This window comes from Chiloscyllium plagiosum, chromosome 40, assembly GCF_004010195.1.
Source record: "Chiloscyllium plagiosum isolate BGI_BamShark_2017 chromosome 40, ASM401019v2, whole genome shotgun sequence".
Classification (NCBI taxonomy): domain Eukaryota; kingdom Metazoa; phylum Chordata; class Chondrichthyes; order Orectolobiformes; family Hemiscylliidae; genus Chiloscyllium; species Chiloscyllium plagiosum.
In genome coordinates, this window is record NC_057749.1 from 18,656,487 (window position 1) to 18,672,746 (window position 16,260).

At 42.7% G+C, this 16,260-nt stretch overlaps 1 protein-coding gene across 4 annotated transcripts in view; it reads right to left on the minus strand.

Annotated features, from left to right (window-relative positions):
- Positions 1 to 16,260, minus strand: part of trip4 (thyroid hormone receptor interactor 4) — a 140,843-nt gene that overhangs the window by 92,584 nt on the left and 31,999 nt on the right. For all 4 annotated transcript variants that reach the window (XR_006309824.1, XM_043680516.1, XM_043680515.1 and 1 more), the window contains exons 8-9: positions 5,865 to 5,991; positions 3,531 to 3,724 (exon numbers count right to left, since the gene is read on the minus strand). Coding sequence is in view for 3 of the 4 variants with exons in the window: in XM_043680516.1 (XP_043536451.1) it covers positions 3,531 to 3,724; positions 5,865 to 5,991 (321 nt within the window). In the remaining variant the exon portion in view is untranslated. The remainder of the gene's footprint in view (positions 1 to 3,530; positions 3,725 to 5,864; positions 5,992 to 16,260) is intronic.

Genomic DNA, 16,260 nt, shown 5'->3' on the forward strand with positions numbered 1-16,260 from the left:
GGAGTGGTGTTGGACTGGGTTGGGGCGAGGCAGAGTTGGATGGGGTTGAGGCAGGACGGGGTGTGATGTTGGGGTCGGGGTGATGTTGGGGGCGGGGGCTCACATGCTGTGTGATGCTGCAGTCTCCTGAATGGGGAGCAGACTTTAAAACTCCGCGCCCCAGATTAGCTGAATAATGCCCACCCATCTCGTTCGGATAATCAAGGTTCCCCTGTACCACTATCCAACACACTACTTAAAAATATACATGATTCCTGATGATGGGCTTTTACCTGAAACGTCGATTTTGCTGCTCCTCGGATGCTGTCTGACCGGCTGTGCTTTTCCAGCACCACCTAATCTTGATTCTGATCTCCAGAATCTGCAGTCATTGTTTTTAACCTTAAAAATATACAAGCCTGTTGACCAGCTCCACCTAGTGGCAGAATGTACTCAGTGCGGGCAGCTTCAGCAACCAAGCAACCTCTGCCACCAGATCAAGCTCAGGAGATGGGATTGGTGTTAAAGGTGAAGTGAGTGCCATAATGGGGGCAGGGGGAGGAAGGAGTTGCAGGGTGGTGAAAGCGAGGCTTTGCAGGAGGTAACCTCATAGAGAGACATTGCCAGAAACAACAGAATGTAAAGTTAAAAATCACACCACCCCAGGTTATAGTCCAACAGGTTTAATTGGAAGCACACTAGCTTCCCTGATGAAGGAGCGTCCCTCCGAAAGCTAGTGTGCTTCCAATTAAACCTGTTGGACTATAACCTGGTGTTGTGATTTTTAACTTTGTACACCCCAGTCCAACACCGGCATCTCCAAATCATAACAGAATGTAAAGAAGCCCAAGAAATAATAATGTAAGTTAGGAATGTCAATGCAATCCAAGGAAACAGCCCTTAAATATAGAAAGTTAACAACAAATTACATTTAAGCAGGGTCACTTAAAGTGTTGATTTATTGCATTACCAAAAGAGGGACCTTGTGTGTGTGGAGCAGAAGACCATTGAAATAGCTTTTGATTAATATTTTGCATCAGTTTTCACACAATGAGGAACAATACGGAAATTGCAATAAGTGAACAGGAGTGTTCAATATTAGATTAAATTAAGACCTTGAGAAATACACAATGAAGAGGTTCAATGTCTTCAAACAAAAATTAACTGGCAGGCCAGGACATGTCCTAGGTTGTTCAGGAAAAGCTAACAAAGGAAATGGAGACTCTGGTGATCCATTTCCAATCCTCTCTGACTGCAGATGTGCAACCAGAAGGGGCTGGAGCTAATATTTAAAAAAGGAAGAAAGAATAGACCAGGTAATTACAGACTAGTCAATGTAACCTCACTGGTGATTTAAAAAAAGAGTGAAAAATACTTCTCAGGACAGGATATTTTTCATTCAGAAAGACATGGAGTACTCAAAGACAGTCAACACAGATTTATCTTTGATTAACATCACTGGACCTATGCAGGTCTTCAGGGACCTGCATAGCCTTTGACAATAGCACTGCCTCCCACTCAGTCAGGCATTCAGAGACTCAATATCCCAGACATTCATCCTTTTATGTTAGCCAAGTCTCCCTGATTGGACCAGATTAACTGCACAATCTAATGGGAGGTTCTCCATTTGGGGAAGGCTAACAAATGGATGTATAACAAATTAATACAAAATACATAACTTAATGATCAGGACCATGAAGCATAGATAAAAGAAAATCCTAGAAGTGTACGTTTACAGCTCACTTAAACTGGCTGGATAGATAAGATGATCAAGAAGGCATCCAGGATCATCTGTATGAGGCACAGAATGCAAGATTAGAGTGGTTATGCTGGAACTGAAAAAAAACATTGCTTAGGCCACTGCTGCAGAACAGTGTACAGCTTGAATCACCACAGTTTGAAATGATGCAATCAGACTGGACAGTGTCTGGAGGAGATATGAGGATGTTACCTAGGCTGAGGAATTTTAATTATGAGGTAAGATTGGACAGATAGGGCGGCACGGTGGCTCAATGGTTAGCACTGCTGCCTCACAGCACCAGGGCCCCAGATTCGATTCCAGCCTTGGGCGGTGTGGAGTTTTCACATTCTCCCAGTGTCTGCATACGTTTCCTCCGGGTGCTCTGGTTTCCTCCCACAATCCAGAAGTGTGCAGGTAAGGTGAACTGGCCTTGCAAAATTGCCTGTAGTGCGAGGTGCATTAGTCAGAGGGAAATGGGTCAGAGTGGGTTACTCTTCGAAGGGTTGGTGTGGACCGGTTGGGCTGAAGGGCCTGTTTCCACACTGTAGGTAATTTAATCTAATCTTTCTTTTGAACAGAGAAGAATGTATTGCAGTTATTAACGGGTACAGATACAGGAAATAGGAAGGACCTATTTCTCTTTTATGAGGGGTTAATAACAAGGGTGGAGGCACAGACCTAAATCTACAGAATTCAATGGAATTCTTTTTGCCCAGAGTTAGTCATGGTCTGAAATCCACTATCTGAATAAGTTGAGAGAGACAACACTCACAGCATTTTAGTAGCACGTATCCAAGCAGGGATTAGGAATATGCATTTCAAGTGTCACAACCTCCACAATTACAGACCAAGAGCAGCACAATGGGATTAGACTGGATTAAAGCAAATTACTGCGGATGCTGGAATCTGAAACCAAAAGAGAAAATGCTGGAAAATCTCAGCAGGTCTGGCAGCATCTGTAAGGAGAGAAAAGAGCTGACGTTTCGAGTCTAACTGACCCTTCTCTCAGGAGAAAGTGAGGACTACAGATGCTGGAGATCAGAGCTGAAAATGTGTTGCTGGAAAAGCGCAGCAGGTCAGGCAGCATCCAAGGAGCAGGAGAATCGACGTTTCGGGCATAAACCCTTCTTCAGGATTCCTGAAGAAGGGCTTATGCCCGAAACGTCGATTCTCCTGACCCTTCTCTCAGCCTAATATAAATACCTTCCTATTTCTCCCTTTTTTTTAGCTGAGACAAAGGGTCAGTTAGACTCGAAACGTCAGCTCTTTTCTCTCCTTACAGATGCTGCCAGACCTGCTGAGATTTTCCAGCACGTTCTCTTTTGGTTAATGGGATTAGACTGGCTGGCTACTTGTGGGCCAGTGTAAACATGATGAACCAAGCGGCACCTTGCCGTGCTGCAAATTTCTATGATTTCTAAAGTCAAACTTATTTGTGTAATTAAGAACACACTTTTGTAATTTGCCTTTTTTTTGGGGTTAGAATTTTCTCAATGTACTCTTATCAGCTGGAATGATAAGTTCAATATCAGAATCAGAATGAGGTCACATGAAGATGACCTATTTAGGAGCGAATGGACTGAACAAGGCTTCAAACTGACAGCCAGTTGTGTCTATTGGGTGACATTAAAGGTTATACTTGATTGGAAGCAGCAATGCCTTCAAAGGTTTCCAAAATCCATGTGAATTCAAATTCCCTCTGCCTTGCCGGTGTTATTTTCATATCATTGAGTGGCATCGTCAAGGTCACGCTTGATCTAATTGTACATTGAACATTGACAACTTGTGAAGTGCAGCGTATGGTGTTTACCTTTTAATGCCTCTTACAAGTAGGGAAGCCCAAGGCTGATGCATACTGAGACACATCCCATCATCAGACATCTCCAACAGCTCCCGGTCCTGAATCCGCAAACGGTTCCGTTCAGAGGCAATGTCACTGACTCTGTTCTGCAAGTGATTATCGCCCCCTCTCCTATGAGCACCTGGTCCTGTCAGTTCCACATACTGCATAGATAAGATAAAGCATGAGCACTAATGTACAGTCCAGACAGAGAAAGATACAGATGTGGATATGAAAGTTGACCAAGGAACAAATAAATTACAACGCAGAAGGAAACCATTCTCCATATCAACTGATCCCAGATTTGTTCCATTTCTTGTTCTTCAAGTACTTCTCAAATTTCCATTTTTTTTAAATAAAAGCAAAATACTGCTGAAAATCAGAAAGAAAAACAGAAGGGGAGTCCAGAACTAGAGGGCATAGGTTTAGGGTGAGAGGGGAAAGATATAAAAGAGATCTAAGGGCAACTTTTTCACGCAGAAGGTAGTACGTGTATGGAATGAGCTACCAGAGGATATGATGGAGGCTGGTACAATTGCAACATTTAAGAGGCATCTGGATGGGTATATGAATAGGAAGGGTTTGGAGGGATATGGGCCGGGTGCTGGCAGGTGGGACTAGATTGGGTTGGGATATCTGGTTGGCATGGTTGGGTTGGACCAAAGGGTCTGTTTCCATGCTGTACATCTCTATGATTCTAAGTGCTGGAGAAATTCAGCAGGTTTGCCAGTGTATGTGGAGACAGAAACAGAGGTAACATTTCAAACCCAGTGTAGCTCTACTTCAGAAGTGATTCAAAATTCTGAAGAAGCATCGGACCAGACTCAAAACATTAACGCTGTCTTTCTCTCCTCAGATGCTGCCAGTCCTGCTGAATGTTTCCAGCTTTTTCTGCCTTTGTTCCAATTTTAAAACATGGGTAAACAATTGGTAATTTGTTACGATACACATCACCACTGGGAGGATAATGGGTTCCACCTCCTTAAAAGCAACTAAGTGATTTGCTTGGTTACTTCAGATAGCAACAAGGAGTCAACCATATTGCTGAGAGTCTGGAATCACATACTGTGGACTCGGTAAAGGTAGCAGATTTCCAATTCTAAAAAGGTGCATTACAAGTTTTGCAACAATCCAATAGTTTCATCCTTACTTTTGTCGACAGTAGCTTTTATTCCCAAATTACTAATCCTTTAGCTAATAAAGTGGGATTTGACCCAATGCCCCCAAAGCATCAGCATTGGCCTCTGGAGTATCCAATGACATTGCCATTACGTCATCGTCTCCCAAATGAAGATTTCAAGTGATGGACAAAAGACACGAGATGATAAGAGGAAAATAACTCTTCACACAACAGTGGCCAGGATGTAGAAGATACTACCTGACAGGGTCGTGGATGCAGATTTAAAAGTAGCTATCCAAAGACATAGACCTGAATGAGAAAGGAATGACAATGATATGGGAAAAGAGTGGGAGGGGAGGGGGTGGGGTAGGGGAGGAGGGTGTTGAACAGCAGGTGGGGAAGAGAGAATGGGACTAACTAGAAGCAGATGAATGTTCAGAAGAAACCTTTTCAAATAGCAAATTAGATCTGAATGCATTGCCTGAAAATGTGGCAGATGCAGGTTCAATTGAAGTGCTCAAGAAAGCATTGGATAATTAATTTCAGTAGAAACAATGTGCTGGGTTATGTGAAAAGTCAGGGGTTTGGCACTAAATTAATGTGCTCAGGGAACCAGTGCTGACATAATAGGCCAATTAGTCTGTACTGCACAATAACTATCTTGTGATATCTTGAAGAACTCGCCTATTTTCGTGCTGTACTATTCTCTAACTTTATTCTTTATTCATATCACCCTGATCAGAACTTTTGTTTGATGAAAGCCATGTTCATTATGAGGGAACTGATTTGTACGGCTATGAGGAGACAGCAGGGGAGCAGGAAAAACCAGGACAGGCACTACAGGCTGAATGGCCACCTCCTGTACCGTAGTATTCACTCCTCTTCAACTATTCAATTATATCCAGAATAGGAGCTTGCTCAAAGGCTTTAAGACACACCATCTTTTCTTTTTGCTCCAGATAAATCCTGTCTACAATTAAATGTGGAATTACCATACACCAAAATAGCATAAAAAATTCCTTCAGTTCTATCACTGGCTAAAGCACTTGTTTTGTGGGAAACCTTCATCCAATGGCAATGCCAGTTCTTAGCATACAATAAAATTTACCAGAGATGTTGGTTTTGACTACCAAATACATTGATCAATAACAGTCATTCAATTAGACTTTGTAGTTAACACTTACAACGGGGACACATTCAGCGATATTGGGATTGACCAATTCACCCAAGTGTTGTTTGCTTCTTTTGATCTGTTCACTGGAATTGTTATCCTGAGATTCAGACTTCATTTCTTGCACTAGATCATCCAGTCTGTTTGAAAAGATAAAAAAAAATACAATAAATGATACAGCCACCCAAAGAAAAGAACTCCAATCATGGAAGGCATATGGGACGGAGGATATCCAGCAGTCTGAGCAAACCCTTTAGTCGTACCTCGACCTAAAACACAAGTGAAGCAGGAAGTGCTACAAACCCATGACAGTAAGGAAATTCAGGAAAGTAAATGTTCTCACTTCGTGCTCAAGCATTTCAATATGTTCACTGGTTTGCATTAGATGCTGAAATTTATTAGCAATTAAATCTTGGTAATTTAAGGTAAACGAGGCAGCGCCACAGGTTTTGGATCAAGACCCAGATAAAGTGGATATATTGTTGTTTTTGTACCACTGTTCAGGCAGGTAAATACTAAATTTGCCAACAGCTCCTAGGAAGCTGAGCCAATGGAGCATAGAATTGACAACTTGATGCTAGAAACTATGAGCAAAGAAATAGGACCAAGTAGATTGCCCTTTCAAAGAGATACCATAAACATAATAAACAAAATGGTTTCCTTGTGTAATATATGAAAATAAAATCATAAACTAGGAGTCAGACAGTCACAATTGTTTCACTGATATTCCAATATTTCAAAATCAGTTCTGAAACACAAACAGAGAAAATTCTCCTGCCCAGGCATCCCAAGAGTCTCATACAAAGGAGCTTGTCAATATGCACTTCAAGTGCAAATTTGTGTGGTCATTCAAGGATCACCCTGAGGGAGTGATGCTTGCTGTAAAAGAGAATTACAGGTGATTGCATCTCAAACCATCAAAATGTAAAATTAAGTATCCCAAACCATCTGTCGTTTCAAATCAATATATGCTGTGAATGCTATTACAGAATCTGAGAGTCAGCTCAAAACCACATTGTCCTTTAACAACTGCTGCACTGATGACCTGAAGATTACAGTCGAGGTTGAACACTACATCAGTGTCAGTTCACAGCAATCCCCATCCTTTTTAATTTGAAAAAGTAAGTAATCTCCAACCATGAAAGGGACATCTATCTTAGATCTCCCTTTTATAGATTTTATGTTGCAGTCCAGCTAGCAACTAAAATGCCCACTAAAGACATTTCAAGATAGACCTGGGAATTAATCAATCAAATGGCCATTATGCTATAGCACTATTCTGCATATAACCTCTCCACTCACAAAGCAATCTTGTTCACTCTACTGCTGCAATGTTGAATTTTCAACAGGACTGCACTTTATAAATAGATAACGGGTGAGATTTAGAACACTCGCTATCCTAATTTATCATAGTGGGAAAACCATAAAATATAGGAAAATAATTAGTCCATTCAGCCCATTCACTCTGCTCCAACAATTGATCATGGCTGATGTTTCTCAACCCTATTCTCCTGCATTCTCCCTGTAACCCTTCATCCCATTTCTAATCAAGAACCTATTTATCTCCATCTTAAATAAATTCAATGACTTGGCCTGCACAGCCTTTTGTGGTAATGAGATCCACAGATTCACCATCTTCTGGCTGAAAAGATTCCTCATCTCTGTTCTAAAGAGTCAATTCTTCATGAAGGCTGTGCCCGAGGGTTACAGTCTCTCCTACAGTGAAAGCACCTTCTCTAAATCCACTCTATTCAGGCCTCTCAGTATTGTCAGTTTCAACAAGGTCCACCCTCATCCTTCTACAGACCGAAAGTTCTCAACTGCTCCTCCGTAATGATCAGCCCTTCATTCCGTGATCGCTCTTGTAAACCTCCTCTGGAACCCCCCACCAAGGCTAGCACACCCTTCCCAGACAGTGGGCCCAAAACTGCTCAGAATATTCTAAATGGGTCGAGTCTGCAATACGGTTAGGGTTATACAGCCTTTTACAGCCTCAGCAGTACATATCTGCTTTTGTATTCTAGATCTCGCAAGATGTCTGTTAACACTGCATTTGCCTTCCGAACCACCAACTGAACCTTGCCCAGTTTTGGTTCTGCTTTCTAACTTAGCCCCTCGCTGCTCGCATTTCCTCAGTAAAGCCTCTTTCCACTTTCTACCTATGTTATTGGTACCTACAGAAATCAAGGACAATGAAGAGAAATTATCAACAAATTGTCCCCGATTGGTCTTGGGCTGTGTAAGAATGATCTTGGATGGACGATAAATGTGCCCATCCTCATTGGCTTGGGGAGCAGAAAGAGTATTACAAAATGGTGCTCCAGTGTAAACTTAAAGTAGAGTGCATATCATTGATGTAACCGTGATTTACTTTATTTCTATCTGGGAGTACACTAATGCAGAATCTCAGACTTGCAAGTATTCTGTCTCATCAGTCAACAGAAGGCTGTGAGAAATTCAAGGTTGGACTGCCAGAGGTGATGGCTTTTGAACATCCAAGAGGTTACCTTTGACCTGAAACTGAACTGGACCAAATAACAACTGTAGTTACTAAAGCAGGTCAGAAGTTGGGAATTACGTGGCAAGTGACTCAACTCCCGAGTCCTCAAACCCCACCCAGAAGGCACAAGTCAGGAGTGAGAGGAAGGCTTTCAAATTACCTTTTTGAGTGTAGCTCCAACAAGACACAAGAGACTCAACATTAACTAGGACAAACATACAACTAGGACAAAGGTACCCTTCTCCCATCTCCATTCACTCCTTTCATAACTTGCACAAAGTAGCAGCAAAGTATCTACAAGATGCACTGCTGCAACTCACCAAAGCTCCTTCAACAGCAACGTCCAATTCAACTATCCCTCAAACGTTAAAGGACAAAGCTAGCAGATGCATCAGAACATCATCAGCAAGATTCCCTGTAAACTACACACCAGCCTAATTCAAGACTATTTCACCAGTCCTTTGCAGTTTCTGGATCAAAATGCTGGAACTCCCTAACAGGACTGTAGGTTTACACAAACTGCTGTGATTAAGAAGGGTGACCTTCAGGTCAGACCCATTTAGAATATTCTTGATCTTCAACCTTCTCAAGGACAATTAGGGAAGGGCAACAAACCGGTCATCAACACATGTATCCAAAGAACAGATTTTAATGAAATCAAGACATTAAACCGAGAGTCCATCTGCCCTCTGTGGTAAACATAAAAGAGCTGAAGGCATTGTTTGTGAACAGCAGCACAGGAGATCACTCGAGTGTACAAAACTAATCCTTTATCAACGTTACAAAAAAATCCTCAATTATCATATTGTTGTTTGGAGAAGCTTGCTATATGCAAATTGGCTGTTGCATTTCGTTCATTAGTTTTGTTCTTCAAAACATCCTGCACACCCTTCAGGTACTGCAGGACATCTTGAAGTCATGATGACATGATTTTAGCTTTTCTCTTTTAAAACTTTTTATCCCTTCCTACCTTCACCTCTTTATCCATTCATCCTCTTCCCATAGAAAGAATGTCTGCATGTGTTCAGAGATTCTCGGGTTACCAATTCCTGGAACGGGTAGGACTGATGCATGAAGAAGACTGGATCAATTCAAACTATATTCATTGGAATTTCGAAGAATGAAGTGGGGACCTCATGAAAACCTTCAGAAGTCCAATAAGACCAGACAGGGTAAATACAAAAAGGATTTGAAGAGGTCTGTAATCTGAATTTGGAGAGGCAAGAAATGATTAGGGATAGTGAGCACAGTTTTGTGCGAGGTAAATGGTGTCTCACAAACTTGATTGAGTTTTTTGAGGAACTAATCAAGAAGAATGATGAGGGCAGAGTCGTAGACATTGTTTACTTGGACATTAGTAAAGCCTTTGACAAAGTTCCACGATAGACTAATTAGCAATGTTAGATCATATGTGATTCAGGGTGGGCTTACCAACTGGATACAAAATTGTCTTAATAGCAGGAGACGAGAGTGATGGTGGAGGATTGTTTTTCGGACTGGAGGCCTGTGAACAGCGGTGTTCCACAAGGATCAGTGCTGGGTCCACTTTTGTTTGTCATTTACATAAATGATTCAGATGAAAATATAAAAAGCATGGTTAGTAAATTTGCAGATGACATCAAGTTGAGGTTCTGGATGTAGGTTTCGCCACTGAGCTGGAAGGTTCATTTTCAGGCGTTTTATCACCACACTAAGGTAACACCTTCCGTGAGCCTCCGAATGAAGCATTGATGGTGTAGCCCGATTTCTATTTATAGAGATGAGTTTCCTAGGGTTGGTGACATCATTTCATATTGTAATGTCATTTCCTGTTCTTTTTCTCAGGGGGTGGTAAATGGATTCAAGTCAGTGTGTTTGTTGATAAGAGTTCTGGTTAGAATGCCATGGTTTTAGGAATTCTCGTGCGTGTCTGTATTTGGCTTGTCTTAGGACAGATGTGTCGTCCCAGTCAAAGTGGTGTCCTTCCTTATCTGTATGTAAGGATACTAGTGAGACTATCTAGTAATACGTGAAGACCATCAATAAAACGCTTACTGGCATAAAATGACGTCACCAACCCTAGGAAACTCAAACATATAAATAGAAAGCGGGCTGCACCACCATTGCTTAATTCGGAAGCTCACGGATGATGTTACCTAGTATGGTGACGAAACATCTGAAAACAAACCTTTGGGCTCAGCGAGCAAACCTACATCCATCACAACAAGATTAGTGATATAGTGCACTGTGAAGAAATTTACCTAAGATCACAAAGAGATCTTGACCAATTAGATCAATGGGTTGAACAGTGGCAAATAGAGTTTAATTCGGATAAATGCAAGGTATTGCATTTTGGTAAAACAAAGACAGGACTTATACAATTAAATCTAGGGCATTAGGTACTGTTATAGAACAGAGAGACTTAGGGATTCAGGTGCATAATTCTTTGATGTTGCCTCACATGTAGACAGGGTGGGCAAGAAGGCGTTTAGCACACTTGCCTGCATTGCTCAGTCCTTTGGGTAAAGAAGTTGGGATGTTAAGGTAGTACAGGACATTGGTGAGGCCTGTTCTGTAGTACTATGTTCAGTTCTTGTCGTGTTGTTATAGGAAGGATATTATTAAGCTGGAGATGGTTCAGAAGAGATTAACCAAGATGTTGCCAGGAATGGAGTGTTTGAGTTATAAGAAGAGGCTGGATTGGCTGGACTCTTTTCCACTGGAGCGTAGGAGGTTAAGCAGTCACCTTATAGAATCACAAGAGGTACAGATAAAGTGAATGGGAAGTGTCTTTTCCATGTGTGGGGGATTTCAAGAGTAGGGGGCATTTTTTTTTTTAAGGTGAGAGGAGAAAGAATTAAAAAGACACATGGGGATTTTTGTTTTACACAGAGAGAGTGATTCATGTGTGGAATGAACTCAAACTCTCCAGTTCTGAGAACATCCTTTTAAGTCTTTTCTGTGTCCTCTCCAGTTTAATTACATCATTCCTATAGCCAAACTGTACACAGTTCTCCAAAAGCAGCCTCACCAACAATCTGAAGTCCCCACCTGCTTCAAGAAGACCACCATCATCCTCGTGACAATGAAAAACTATGTAGCGTGCCTCAATGACGATCTCCCGGTAGCTCTGACCTCCATAATTATGAAGTGCTTCGAGAGGTTAGTCATGGCTCACAATAACTCCAGGCTTCCAAATTACCTTGATCCTTTGCAACTCACCTACTGACACAACAGGTCCATGGCAGACATCATCTCCCTGGAACATCCGGACAACAAGGATACCAATGTCAGGCTCCTATTTATTGACTACAGCTCTTCCTTCAACACAATTCCAAACAAACTCATCTCTAAACTCAGAGCTAGGTCTTGGCTCTCCCCTCTGTAACTGGATCCTTGACTTGGTGACCCATAGATCGTAAACACTAAGTCTAGGCGACAACACCTCCTTCACCAACATCCTCAACACTGGTGCCCAATAAGGCTGCATAGTCAGTCAGTCCTTCACTGTACTCCGTACACACTCATGACTGCGTTGCCAAATTTTGCCCTAACCCCATTTACAAGTTTGCTGACACCCCCACCATTGTAGGTCAGATCTGAAAACAATGAGACAGACTACAAGAAAGAGACTGAGTGCTTAGCAGCATGGTGTAAAGACAAAAATCTCTCCATCAATGTCAATAAAACCAAGAAGCTGGTTTTTAAACTGAAGGAAGCTTGGGGGGAATTCAAGGTGGCGGCGACGCAGTAGGTCTGCTTTGCTGAGCCCTGCACCAGAGCCCAGACAAAGTGAGGCACTCATTCTCCCTTCACTGTCCAATTTGTTGAAAATAACTACTTGCTAACCCTTAGAGCTACTAACAATCTGATGCAGTTTAAAAGATGACGAAGGGGAAATGAGCACGGGGCTTGCATCAGGCAGGACTCCTCCCCTACAGCAACAGACGCACCCATGGCCACGACGTCGGCCTCCATGGCTGCCCCAGAGGACTCACCTGCAGAGTGGAGCCTGATCTCGGAGTGTGGGCCTTGGAGGAGCAGCTCGACAGCCTCGAAAAATCGAGGTTATTGGAAGAACATCCGATTGCTGGGGCTTCCCAAATGGGAGGAAGAAGGCCAGCCTGTAAGCTTTCTGGAGCAATGGCTCGCACAGTTTCTAAGGCTGGAGGTTGAGGTAGGCTGGGTATGTGTCGAGCAGGTTCACTGGGCAATGTGCAGACCTGGATTGGATCAGCGCCCCCGCCCGGTCCTCGTGCAACTCCAGCATTATAGAGATAAACAAATGATGCTGGAAGTTTCTAGAGCGCTGGGGAAGGAACCCCAGGCTATGGTATATAAAGGATCATGAATCATGCTTTTTCATGACTTTTCCCCAGTCGTGATTCACAAGAGGAAGGCCTTTGATGAGGTTAAAAAAGCAGCTGAGGGACCTGAATACCCAGTATTGCGTTAGATATCTGGTGATACTGCATTTCAGCCATGCACGGTTCATGTTCAACATTGATTCACCGGAAAAGGCAGAGGACTTCTTGGATGCTCTAAAATAGACTGATTGGCCTGAATTATATGGACAGTTATTCTATTCTGTTGTTTCTGTAATTTGCCTGGTTTACCTGGTTGTCAGGGGGTGATCTTGGTCTTCCTTTTAAGATATGTCGAGGTCATAACTATCTCTTTTTTGTTTCCTCTCCCCTCTCTTCCCCTTCCCGTCATCCTTTGTTTGGATGGGGGGAGGGGTAGGGAGAGGATTTTTTTTTTGTTGTTCTACCAGGAGTGCCTAGGATTACAGTATAGAGGAGATGGGTTGGGTGGCTACTTTTAACTTTCTTGTCATAAGATATTGGTATTATTTTCCTTATTTTGTGGGGGCATGGTCCCTTTTGCATAGTTGATTCTAGGACTGTTTCGAACAATCATGGCTAGCCATTCGTTTAAATAGTGCACCTGGAATGTTATGGGGAGTCACTCACCAATTAAGAGAGAAAAGATACTGTCAAGGCTTAGAAAAGAAAAGGTCGATGTAGCCTTGTTACAAGAAACGCAATTAATTGATAAGGAGCATTTGAAGTTGCAACAGGAAGGATTCGGACAGCTGCTTTTCTCATCTTTTAACTCGAAAAGCCGAGGAATGGGTATTCTCATTTGGAAGAACCTCCCGTTTCAAATGCCAGTCCAAATTAAGGATGAGTCTGGGTATTTCATAATATTTCAAGCCTTAATACATGGAGAGGAAAATGGGATTCTGAATATATATTGTCCCCCGACACATCCCTTTAAATTCGTAACAGATGCGCCTTCTAGACTGATGGGACACATCACACAATTATAGGGGGAGACCGCATTATTGACCCAGAGGTGGAGAGGATGCCTAGGAGTCTTGCGGGTATGTCTCCGCAATCCAGGCAGTTAGTGGACTTGAACAAGGAGTTGGGATTGGTGGATGAATGGAGATGTTGTCACCCCGAAGGTAGAGATTTTACGTTTTTTTCTAATCTACATAAGTGCTATAGCAGAATTGACATTTTTTTTTGTCCCATTGGCCTTTTTGAACTCAGTATTGTCCTGCAGAATAGGGAATACAGCCATTTCTGATCATGCAGCAGTGTATATGGAGGTCAAGGCCGGAGGTGGTGGGACGGGTTCCCGGCACTCGTGCATGGACCCTTTCCTCCTGAAAGATAGCAAGTTTATCGAGTAGTTTTTGCGAGAGAGTTTAAAATTTTTTGGGATATCAATTCAGTGCTGTTGGAGACTGCCAAGGCCTACGTATGGGGTATGATTATTTCTTACTATGCGACCCGGAAACGACAGAGGGGAGAACAGCAACGTTTGCTCGAGGCTCGCCTGAAGGCGGCTGAGTTAACATACCTTGATAGGCCGTCCATAACGAAATTACAGCGGATTACATCCCTTAGGGCTACTTTGAATGCTGCATTCACCCAGACTGCAGCGAGGGGAATCTCTTGCGAAACAGAGGTTATTTGACTTTGGTGACAAACCGGGTAGATATCTAGCATACTTGGCCAGAAAGAAAAATGTCCCCCCCAATCTACTACATCCAGAGAGAGTGCTGGTACTCTTACTTGCAATGCCAAAAAGTTTAATGCAACATTTGGAAAGTTTTATTTAAAGCTGTATCAGTCAGAGAGCTGTGATGAAAATGGAGTCTTTCTTTCTTAAGAACTTGGACTTTTAGGGTGTAACCTCAGAGTAGGCATCCTTTTTGAGTGTCCCCCTGACAATTCAGGAAATTACAGGAGGCAGTAAGGCTGCTCCAGAGTGGTAAAACGCCCAGACCAGATGGATTTCAAAATGAATTTTATAAAGTCTTTATAGACAAGCTGGCCAGGCCACTCTTAGGATATGTACAATTACTCATTCAGTCAGGGCTGCCTCCCATCTTCTTTAAGAGAAGCAAATATTTCTCTTATCCTTAAGAAATGAAAAGCCCCAGAAGATTGCACTTCGTGCAGGCCTATATCGTTACTGAAGGTGGATTTTAAAATCCTGTCGAAAATGTTAGTGTTAAGGCTGGAGAGGGTATTGCCTTTTATTGTAAAGGAGGACCAGACAGGTTTTATTAAGGGCCATAGGTCTACCAATAATATTATAAGAGTATTAAACATGGTCCAAATATGTCAGCAAAGAGCAATGCTGGGTTTGGTAGTCTCCCTGGATGCAGAGAAAGCATTTGATTGGGTGGAATGGCCGTACCTCTTTTATGGTAAAAACAATGACTGCAGATGCTGGAAACCAGAATTTAGATTAGAGTGGTGCTGGAAAAGCACAGCAGTTCAGGCAGCATCCAAGAAGCAGTAAAATCGACGTTTCGGGCAAAAGCCCTTCATCTCTTTTATGTCATGGAACAGTTTGGTCTTGTAGAGATTTTTACCAAATGAGTGGCAGTGATCCAAAAGCAGCGGTGCTCACTTATGGTATACGGTCAGATAGCTTTAGTGTCGGCAGAGACTGCTGTCAAGGGTATCCTCACTCACCATTACTATTTACATTGGTGACTGAGCCGCTGGCGACAAAAAAACTTAAGGAAGTGGAGTGGAAGGCACACCCCTGTCTGCATCAAGGTGCTGAGCGCCAATTTCCTGGTTCACCCACATTGACGCAACAGTCAAGAAAGCATAACCACTCTCCTTTCTCAGGAGGCAAAGGACATTTGGCAGGTTTGCAAAAACTCTCACCAATCTTTACAGATGCACCACAGAAAGCATCCTAACCAGATACGTCACCACATCACATGGCAACACTTCTTCCCAAACCGCAAGATACCAAACAGAGTCGTGAACACAGCCCAGTCCATCGCACAAACCAGCCTTCCATCCATTGACTCCATCTATACTTCCTGCTGCCTCAGGGAAGCAACCAACATCACAAAGACCCCTCCCACCCTGGTTACATTCTCTTCCATCGGGCAGGAGAAAGGTGAGGACTATAGATGCTGGAGATCAGAGTCAAAGAGTGTGGTGCTAGAAAAGCACAGACGGTCAGACAGCATCTAAGGAGCAGGAGAATTGACATTTCAGGCTGAAACATAGATTCTCCTTTCCTCAGATGCTGCCTGACTGTGCTTTTCCAGCACCACTCTTCGACTCTTCCATCGGGCAGAAGAGATAATAGTTTGAATACATGTACAAATAGATTCAAGAACAACTTCTTCCCCGCTGTTGTCGGACATTTGAATGGACCTCTCAAATGTTAATATTGATCTCTCCCTGCACCTTCTCTGTGGTTGTAACATGGTATTCTACACTCCGCTCTGCTACCCTGATGCACTTTGTATAGTATGATCTGCCAGTACAACACCCTAACTAACGCAACACTGCATCTCAGTATATGTGACAACAATAAATCAAACTTAAATGTCCTGTACAACCACAACACGACTTCCCAACTGCTATACTCAATGTCTCTG